The 10,767-nt window shown below is 37.3% G+C and overlaps 1 protein-coding gene across 6 annotated transcripts in view; it reads left to right on the top strand.

Annotated features, from left to right (window-relative positions):
• The window catches only part of SLC35D2 (solute carrier family 35 member D2), a 34,885-nt gene that overhangs the window by 13,393 nt on the left and 10,725 nt on the right, over positions 1-10,767 (top strand). For 4 of the 6 annotated variants that reach the window (XM_085312802.1, XM_085312831.1, XM_085312821.1 and 1 more), the window contains 4 exons: positions 2,136-2,203; positions 2,983-3,061; positions 4,850-4,932; positions 5,585-8,913. In XM_085312802.1, the coding sequence (XP_085168928.1) occupies positions 2,136-2,203; positions 2,983-3,061; positions 4,850-4,932; positions 5,585-5,687 (333 nt within the window). In that variant the 3' untranslated portion in view covers positions 5,688-8,913. Of the gene's footprint in view, positions 1-2,135; positions 2,204-2,982; positions 3,062-4,849; positions 4,933-5,584; positions 8,914-10,767 lie in introns of those variants that run through there. The other 2 variants (XM_085312812.1, XM_085312841.1) reach the window with 2 other exon arrangements.

Raw genomic sequence — 10,767 nt, forward strand, 5'->3', positions numbered from 1 at the left:
GTTTTTGTTTTTTTCTTTTAAGAGATGATCCTACCTCCATGTTAGGGGCTATTATTTTTGATTGTGTGACTTGGACTTCCCCTTCAAAGGAGATAAACTGTAATTAGTCTCTCTAAGGAGAAGCTGAAGCTGTATGGTAGCCCGCACGGCAGTCGGTGTGTAGCATTAACAGATGAGTAGGGACTCTCAGCTAGAGTGAAGTCCTAGATCAGCTAGATTCTCAACCGAGAATCCAGTTGTACCAAGAGATTTCCAACATGCTCCAAAATGAGGCTACAAATACCAAGAAAGAGGCAGTTTGCAGTCCTGTTCTTGTTCTGTTATTCAAAAGAGATTCCTATTTAGTCTCAGTCTAGTTTAGTAACCTACATTTTGTGTCTTCATGGAACTACCAATGATAGGTAATCATAATACAGTATAATACTGTAAGCAGTATCTTCTAGGAGATAAAGTCTGAGACCAGGAGATTTCTGTTCTTTTGCTGGCCACTCATGGACTTGCTGAGTCACTTTTTTTCCTTATCTCTAAAATAAGGCTAATAGTTTTTATTCTTCCTTTGAAATACTTGGTATTTGCTGCTGGAAATCACTGCAGAATTTGTCGGTGTYATAAATGATTCCAGTGTCCTTTGCTGTATGTTGTTGTTGCCCTTAATTCACATAACACTTTGTTGTTGTGTTCTTAAAAGTCTATATTACCTGGAAAAACTGTCAGTCCTTCAAAAAATGGTGTGATCTTTATGTATGGGAAATGCTTTCCTGTGACATCAGTCCAGTATGAGCTAGTGCCAGCTTAGGGCAGTGCAGCTGATGCCCTTGTCAGGACCACAGTGTAGGCCAAGTTTATATGGTTGTGAGGTTTCAACTGCTTTAAATAAACAGAGTTGAAGGCATTTTGCAAAGAGTGGACARGGAAGTTTATTTTGTTACTAGGTTTATTCTGTGGGAAATAATAAAGACAGCATTGTGCCCACCTATTGATTAGGCACAAACAAGTTAATGCTCAATTATTTGAAAAGAAAGAATAAGTAAATACCAGAGAAAACATGCAGCACCGATTGTGTATGTGTGTTGGCTTACTCACTTAATATTAAGAAGTCCTGTTACATGATAAGGATGACTGGTGTCAATGTGATGTGTATCAATTCAGTCACAGAAAWAAAAGGAGAAAATACAAAAATGCTGATGAATAATAAATAAATTATTTTAGGTAATACTTGTATTTAGGAAATTTTCAGGCCATAGGAGTTGGCCTGTTTCTAGCCTAGGAGAGGTCTTTGCCTTAAATCCATCACAGACAATGCACAGCATGTGCCAGTCAAAAAATATCTGTGTCTTGTCTGTGTGATGGGAAGTTCTTATTTGCTCCTCTGGTTAGTCCTGGAGCAGTAATTGCTACATCTCCTAAAGGCTGCGGTTGTGAGCATCCCAGTTATTTACTTGTCCTTTGCCAGCTTACTGGCTAGGAGGACAGAAAAGCATGAGACAGTGGAACAGAAATGAAGCCCCAGGCTATCTTGCCGTAGCACTTTGCAGTTTGTTGCTGCACACCAGTGCCGCTGCAGCAGGGTGAGCAGGTCAGGGTTGCCCAAAGTACCTTAGATCTAGTAGCTCAGGTGCTGGAGGCTGAGTTAACTGCAAGTCAGTGTGGACCAACAGCCTTAGCACTTACCCTGTTTCTCAGGTAATTTTTCAGCCTCTGCTGAGCTTTATATTGGTATAGGTGACTTAAACTGACCTGGTTATTATCAGATATCTTCTTATTTGTTTTTCTCTCTTCTCATGTCATGGCTATCTGTAACATAATATTAATTGCAGTGTTGATATCTCCATAAATAAACAAAAAGCACAAATCTTGTGTAAAATACATATTTGTATTCATTGCTTGCAGTGTGCAATCTTATGTCTGCACTGCTATACCTGAGACAGTTTGAGAATATGTGTAGGTATCATGAGTGCTGTTATCCTGTTGTCTCTGAAGCTAAATGCATCAAACTGCCTCCAGTAGTAAGATAAACCCTTTCGAATAGGACTGTAGTCTCTTTTGCAATTTTGCACACTTTCACTTTAGCTATGTATTTTCTATGTTTACAGTTGTTTATATAGCTTGTAATTCTCTCTGTTGTTTTCTGATAGGCAACAGATTTCCAGCACTGGACAAATTTTTTGTTCATCTTTCAATTTCTTCTTTCCTGTTTTTTGGGGTAAGACACAGAATGATCAAGTAAGAARTTTTGATGATCATATTTCAAATCTCAAATGTAAAGACATACTGACAAGTAGTGTGGGAATTCAAAGAAAATGTATTTCTYTCCCAGGCTCCTGTCTTGTCTTTTAATGATTTCTAGTAATATTTATAATATAACTGTTCCAATACTATCTGTATTGTTGTCTTCACAAGTAGTCAACAACTGGACATTTAGTTTTTCACCATCTGTACTATATATGTCTGTCTCTGCTAGCTGTCTCTTCTAATTATCTGACTTTCTTTACTTTTAAGAGAGTGTAAGGCTGTTAATGCAGGAACTGTTTCAATATATTTGTTCTTTAAAGTAGCTGGAATAGTACAGGGGACATAAGTAATGAAACAGTACTTTGTTCCTGTTGGCACTACAGTGCCAAAAGAAAAATAAAAAAGTGAGCTGGTTCCTATTCTACTCTCTTGCACATGTCCTCCACCAAGGGGTCAAACTAACTTCAAATATGGATGTTTTTATTGCTAGTAGTGATTAAAGAAGCACAGAGAACACAGATAACTCTCTACTGTATATCTAGTTACATACAGAAATACTTCCTTTTTAGGCAATATTTTGAATAATCTGTACATGCACATCATTAACTTGAAATACAGGTCCACAATATCTTTCTTAGGATTTGGAGCCGGTAGGATTGAAGATCCCTGAAAAATGTTGATTATTTCAAAGTGCTGCTAAATGTGTTCGTTCCTAGAGGAGGAATTTCAAAAATTTTTGCTTTACTATAGGTTTCTCCTGATGTATTCTACTGTTCTGTGCAGTCATTACAATTCTGCGCTTACAACAACAGTGGTTGGTGCCATCAAGGTAAGTTACAGAGCAGAAGAAGGAGAAAAGGACACTGAAATGAGCAGGAAAAAGCATTGCCTCAGCAAGTATCCTGATTATGTTTTGAGCTSGTAACACAAAATAAGGGCTGAGCCTGTAACGCTGCTCATACCATTGCTGCATTTTGCATTATGGAGATCTGTTATGGAGATCTACACTACAAAAAGATTTTGTTTCTTCTCTGTGAAACTCAGGTTTCAGGACTTTTTTCCTATAAGAGACACTTACACCAATTTAATTAAAATTTGTACATTCAACCACATTTATCTCTGTTGTACTGTCACCTGCTATTATTCTTTAACAAGTTATTGTCAGTGAGCTGAGTTAGCCTAGGCAAATGCTTGGCAAACTGATGCAGATTAACACTCCTTTGCTGTGGCCTAGACATTTTTATTTCTGCTGATCAAGAGGGCATTAACCAATAAAAAATAATAACTAAATTGTAGTAGGAAGTTTATTGCTTTGTGGTAACTTGCTTCTGCCTCTGTGTGGGAACTTGCATTCTAGCTGGACGGACTATTTCATTTTCATTTGTATGAATTCTGGTCAGTTTGATGAACAAGCTTCTCAAAAATTGAAGCTGTTGCTCTTGCAATCAGTTTTCTATACCCAACTTAAAATAAAATCAGCAAAACTTCCTTTGTGTTGATGAGAGCAGAGCTTCCAAGGTGGGAGGATCACTGACTGCACAAGCACCTTTCTGTAGGCCATTCTGGGGAGAAGCACAGAGCTGTAAGCTGAAAACGTTTTACTAAAAGAGTTGTCTTTTGCTGCTGTGGCTACTGACAGCTGTGTGCCCAAACTAGCTCGGGTACAGGAGAGTCCTCAGGGTGCTACAGGAAGACAGTACCTCCAACATAGCAAAACCTGCAAAAGTAAGATAGCAGTTCTCTTTTCACCGTTGTCTCTCTGCAAGCTGGCAAGATTGATGTAGCAGCCTTTCCTCTGTGGCCCTGAAAGTGTTTTTTTAAGTTKTGTATGTCTGCACTGAACCATTAAGATAATGCAATGCTATGTCTATTTTTCTGAACAATAATTACTTTTTGAGAAGTTTTGGACTGCTTTAAAGTTGAGAAGCACTTTATGACTCAGTAGTCCCCAAAGAAATTATGTCATTGACCATTCTAGCTGCTAAAACATATGAAGTCAACAAAGTGTTGGGAAAATGAGCACACAGCTGTATAGCTTTCAGCCTGTCTATAAGGGGCAATTTTCATTTTCTGAAACTTGTGGCAGGAAGGGAGGGGAGAGAAAAAAAAAACCCCGTTTGACTCAAAACTGTGCCAGCGCTGGACTTGGGCCAAGTGCTTTCACTGCAATTTTAGGTGGCAAAGCAAGGAGGTAACTTTTTTAGAGCAGTAATAAAGAGCTTTTATTGTAACTTTACAACATATTCTTCTAGGCTTGGAGAAACCGAAGCCTGCCTTTAGGAAATGGGATTTGAAGTCAGTTTTTCAAAGTCTTGAAAAGAAATACATTTTCAAAAGGTGGCCTCAGTTCCATTTGTTCCTAAAGGCAACTAGGTGATTTTCTTCTTTGTTTCCTCAAAAAGTAACTCTCAGTGCATTGCTAATGTTTAGAAAACAYGTTGATTTTATTTTGCTGTTGCATTATCTATAAAGTTGACATGCCATTAAACTAATTCAAACACTAATTTTAGAGAGGCCAAATATAGCTATTTGTTTAGAAAAGGGAATTAACTGGTATCATTTATATTCTTGGAGATGAAAACTGACTTTAATTGCATGACTTTTTCTTCCTTTTCAGAATATATCCATTGCTTACATTGGAATGTTGGTTGGTGGAGATTACATATTCTCCATGTTAAACTTTATAGGGCTTAATATTTGGTGAGTGAAACTTGAACTTGGCCTTTATTTGCTAAAGCTGAAGGTTTTTTGGTGAGAKATAGTTTTATCTTTTGTTTGATTTGGCCCAGTTGGCTGATGCGATATTGAAACTACTAGCCTGAGGAAGTACTGTGTACTGCCTCAGGATGTAAAATTCATTACAATTAGTTATGTTTTACATGCCTGTTTATTGAGTGTTATCATGTTAGAATCTTAACTATAGAAATATKCCTGTGGATTTACTATTTGGGGTTGTTGGTCCTTTTTATTTTTTTTAATTAGTACTGTTGGATCTGATTAGTTCTGAACTTAGAGGCTTCCAAGGAAACGCCAAATGGTGTGGGAAATGAGAACACTGATTCAATGAATTGTGCTCTTCCATATGAGTTATTATTTCTGAACTGTWATATTTTATGTTTGGAGGAACTGTTGCACCTGCTCGTATGAATCCATTGGAGCAACTTAGTATTGATCCTTGTGCACTCAGGGCTAGTTTCTCAGATGACTTTCATCTACACAGCTCTAAGATGCTCTAATTTATGCTGGCTGGCATTCCTTGATCCTTTGGAAGAAAAGTTATGTACCCATAAAATGACCATGGGTATACCATATCAGGTGTATCTGACATCTGTGTTAATTCTCTTTTCTTTAGTATGGCWGGAGGACTGAGATACTCATTTTTAACCTTAAGAGGAAACAGCAAGCCTAAGCAACCTGGAGATGAAGAGAATGCACTTCTTGAGTCAAAGAGTTAGCAAAAAGGTCTGCCTTGAAAAAGACTGAAGATGCAAGTTTGTTTAGCTTTGCTGAAAACTTAAGCAAGTGTACACTGGAACATATCTGAAGCAAGAAAAATATCTACCTCAGTTGCCATAGATGTGAACATATCTCATCAGTTCAGAAATATTCTTACATACTGCTTTTTTTTACATGGACAAGTTTCATTTTAGCTGGTTTTACACTACAAGCTAATTTGCAGGAAGGAACGCCATGAGCAATTCTCAAGTTGTGAATTTCTTCATTCTTCTAGACTTYGGAGCTATTTATACTCTACAAAATAGTTCTGTTTCAATTTCCCTCAGTACTTTCTGAGGCAAAACGCTCTATAAATATCCTGAGGCTTGATTTATCGTTGCCTTATACCATATGTGGTCTTTGATATCAGTGAAGAGATCATAGAATCACAGAATCAGTAAGGTTGGACAGGACCTCTGGAGATCATCTAGTCCARCCTCCCCCMCCACCACCACCATTCAAGCAGGGTCCCCTAGAGCATGTCAGACAGGGTTGCATCCAGGCGGGCCTTGAATATCTCCAGAGAAGGAGACTCCACAASCTCTCTGGGCAGTGAAAGGCACTAGTGACTCAGAACGATYTYGTATACGCGTTTGCCCATGTGTGAGGGGCTGCAGAGTGCCGGGGTCGGAGAGGAGCTGCGCCCTGGGCTTGTTCCCTGTGTGTGTTTTGATGGAAGGGCGCAGGAGATGGTCCAGTGTTTTCTGTATGCRTTGGGTAGTCATCCTCATGATCCTTTTAGTGTCTTCAGTAACATCATGGTCTTCTGCTACAGCTGTCACCGTTGTTATAAGTGGGTTTTTATAACTGCTGCAGGATCAAAGGAATAAAGAGACAGAGAGAGGCATTTTAATGTTTGAAAAGATATTTTTTGGTTTTGGGTCTTAGGTTTTTTTGTCTGAGCCAGTATCATATGGGTAGTTAGGAGAGGGAACAAAGATAAATTTATTTCTGTTCAGGTACATTCATATTTTCTTATCAGTCCCTTCCTCTGACATTTTGTGTATTTAGTTCTTTAACACTGCGATGTGACACTACGATGCACAAATTACAAAAGGGGAAGTGACTGACGTGTGGAAGACTGACCGTTGTGTTTAGTTGAGGAAGAAGGGCCAGTGTCATGTCGTGTCTTACGTATTTAGTGAAAGCTAATCTGGTACTATTTTATGTGCTAAATTCAGAACAAGGAGTTATTACAAGCCCATGGGGTTGCTGCAGTGGGCAAGGCTAATCTCATGGTTTAAAAAAACAGATCTGGCATCTGGTAGGCTGGATTATTTGGGAAGACAACAGTGGCACTGTGCTGTATCTTTATTTTCTTTGGTGCAAATACGGATGATTTATACATACCTGCATCCCTGAGGATAAAGCATTAGTCTTTGAAAGCACCTTAGAAACATTGCATTGCTGGAGGACAGCAGAGTAATTCATTTTGCTGATGGCAAATGAAATCAGGCATGAGCCAAGATACGTATTTTTTTTAATAAACAAAATAAAAGAAGACTTTGGAAGACTTTGATATGGAACTAGGTGCTTGTCATGACTTGTCTTGCCTGAGTTGGGTTAAATTACAGCAAAATTTGAAAAAGTTTTATTCTGTGTGTAACATGTGAATGGCTAGACTAGATTAAATCTAAGAAGTATGTGAGTAGCACATACCAGAAGCTTCAGTGGAAAAACCAGTTTTCAGCAGACTTAAGTTCTTGATTTTATGGCCTCCTGTGGCAATGATTTCACAGTACAATCATGTATGCAAAAAGATTTCATGTAATGATACTGCATTTCCTTCCCTTTTTTAGCATTCTTGCAGCATTACTTTCCTCTCTAGTTACTGAAAAAGGACAGAAGCTCTTAATCTACTTAGCTCTACCATTATTTCATCTCCTTTCTATTCATCATCTTTCTAAAATCTACACCCCTTGTGAAACCTTGTAAAATAAAACTACAGTACTAGGAGTTACATTCGTTAAACTGGATACTTCACAGCTTAGCTACACTGGAATAATTTTGTAGTCATACATCTACTGAGGTGAATGTCTTCATATTGTCAAGATCTGATACAGAAATCAGTTATGTGGGTTACATCTATTCCCTGCAACAACCATTAAAACTCTTTGGAAAAATAGACACAGTTGCATCATTATAATACTCAAACACCCTATTTGTCTCATGCTTTTAGAAACAATTCCTCCTTTGGGGCTGAATGCTGAAATCTTAGACTCTGGGAGACGGTGTGGCTGTTTCAGCCCATAAGGAGAACAACAGAAGCTGTTTGCAATCCAGGTTTGGATTTCAAGAGTCCTTCTATAGACTAGGTGTGTTCAAGCTGAGATCTGCTCACTACCTTATATAACATAGTTTTAAAACTTCAAACCAAGTTGATTGCTTGTGATGACCATTTAAGCCTAATCATCAGTTTCTATGTGGAATTGACATTAGTCAGTGTTAGAGGATGCTTGCACTAATTTTGATGGATCTGGATCTGACCCTGTGACAGCAATATCCTGATGTCTCTATAACCATATCTTGGCTGTTTACTGTTTGTACAAGCTGTATTCCTTAAGGAAAAGAAAAAGGTTGCTTCAGCTCCTGCCAGTAGAAGTCACTCTGGTTCTGACCAGCCTCAGAGGATGGACCAGGTTCTGGCGGACTGCTGGGCTGCCCGTGGATTTGAACGGCAAAAGGAGGAGTGACTGCAGATTATTAGAAGTGGAAGATCCTAGAAATGGAAAACAAGAGTCTGGATTTTCTGGCTGCCCATAGCTGGATAAGAGATGTGACTTCTTCTTCTTTTTTTTTTTTTTTTTTTTAACTAATAAGATAATGGGAGGATGAGGGTCTGTAAATATTTGGGAGAGATCTTTGATTTTAAAATATTTCTACTTAAAAGCCTTCAATATTTTTGAGTGTATTCTTTTGTAGGACTTCTCTTTCTCCCAGTGATTTCTACCTCCAAAATCTTAAATATTGAGCCTCAACCCTCTGTAGTGGGACTAGACAATAGGAAAGTAGGAAGGTTTTCATGAATAGTAAAAGATTATCAGAGAGTTTGATTGCACTACTTATGAATAACCTAATGGCACCTACTGAATAAGAAAGATGTAGTTTCTACAAAGGAACAGCTACCAAATGCATTTTAATTGATTATTATTTTGCTGTACCTTTTAAAAATAAATAGATACAAAATATGTTTCTTAACTTGCTTTTTATTTCTGTGAGTATGGACAAGGAAAAATGTTTTCAAGCACACCTGTATAGCATAAACATGTGTTTTGTACAATCAGCTTCTCTACTATAGTTGAAGTAGTTTTGTTCATTCTGTATTGTAGTGGAAGTGATTTCACACATTTAATTCAATTTACTCAAAATGATTTAAAAGATAATTTAGAAATAACCAAAAATAGGTACTAACTAAAAGAGCTTTCTAATGTACTTAATGTTGAGTATCAAAGTGGGCCCAGGAATAAAAAAAAAAATGTCCTCTCCATCCTTTCAAAGAGCAGCACAACTTCAATGCCTTCATATTCTTSGTCTTTATCTACAGAAAGAATATTCATTATTCTGAATTAGCTGATTGAAACTCTGATTRTATGGGCTCATTCAGATATTATTCTCATGTTAGAATTTGAGCCATGATGGATATGTCCCCTTCATTCAGAACCTCTAGCGGGTAATTATGTCTTTCAGTAAATAAAGTAGTAATTTAAAACTGATTCGTCTTAGGGAATATCTGTAGATACTACTGATCTTAATTTTCTACAGACTTCATGTTAGCTTAATCAAATACTAAATGAATTGTAAAATTGTATGATTTAGTTACTTTAGGAAAAAATGGTTATAAAGAAGTGTTAGCCTTCAAAATGCAAATTTAGGCATTAATAAGTGGCCTACTTTTAAAAATACTGGACTGACTTCTGAAAATCTTGTTCCTTACATAAGGGTCATGTAGATATGTGATGCTGGCCATAGAACTGGATTTTCCTGAGTCAGTCTAATGCTTTTAAAAGTCCTACAGGTGGCAACAGATTTGTTATGTAAGGGAACATAAGAAGAAGCTTTCGAAAAACTGCAGACAGGTTCCAGTTAAACAGTAATTGGTTTGGAAAGGAATATTAATCTGTACAATAATCTGTACATACTGTAATATTATAGGGATTGCTTAATAGCAGACTAGCAGTGGTGGGAAGGGATTAAGAGAAAAAAATACAGCGGCTATCGCAAGCAGCTTTCTAGCCATACAGCATGTAAAGATCTGAAGTGATTCCTATGAAAGGCAAAGAAGCAATACCTCAGCAGAAAACTTGAACGTCAACAAATAGGATTTCACCTTCATAAGGATCTGTTGTTTTTTCTGTTGGTATCTCAGCCCATTTAAAGAATATTAGGCTTATGGAGTATTGGAAGAACAAGGTTTCTGGAAAAAGGAGWTGGCCAGGGTGGCTTGGGAGCATGGGCAGCACTAGAAGAGCAGCAGAAGAGGCTGACAGTTGCAGAAGTTTGGGTTGTAGCTCCATTGTCAAACAGAAGGGTTTTATTATTATTATTATTATTTTTTTCACTTAAAGGAGGTATTCAGCATCCTTGTTGCATATGAAAAATGCAGGGCATCTTATCCAAATTTAGTTAATGATTCTCTAGAGAATTTGTAATTGTTTGTAAATAATTTGGGAAATTTAATATTCAGACTTTTTTATGTTCTGACTGACCTTTATTTATGGAGTAAAACAAGAACTGCTAGAGTATAGAAATTTGTAGGTATACTGAAATCTTATATGTGAGGAAAATAAGTTYTTGTTAGGCTAAATAATACTGGGTTTTATATTTTGTTGCAGACAGACTTAGTACTACATTCCTTGTGACTCAGACATTTTCTCTGCAATTCATCTGCATATTGTGATTTTCTGGCTGAAGGTGACATGTGACATATGCTGCTTCTCTTCAGTTGAAGGTTACTGGATGTCAGCAGTTCAGATTAAATTTTAAAGATGTCCCATGTGTTACAGAGGAWTATCATTAAAGCATACACACTACTTATACACA

The sequence above is a fragment of the Rhea americana genome, unplaced genomic scaffold, assembly GCF_003343005.1.
Source record: "Rhea americana isolate MKP2758 unplaced genomic scaffold, rheAme1 scaffold_11, whole genome shotgun sequence".
Taxonomy (NCBI): Eukaryota; Metazoa; Chordata; class Aves; order Rheiformes; family Rheidae; genus Rhea; species Rhea americana.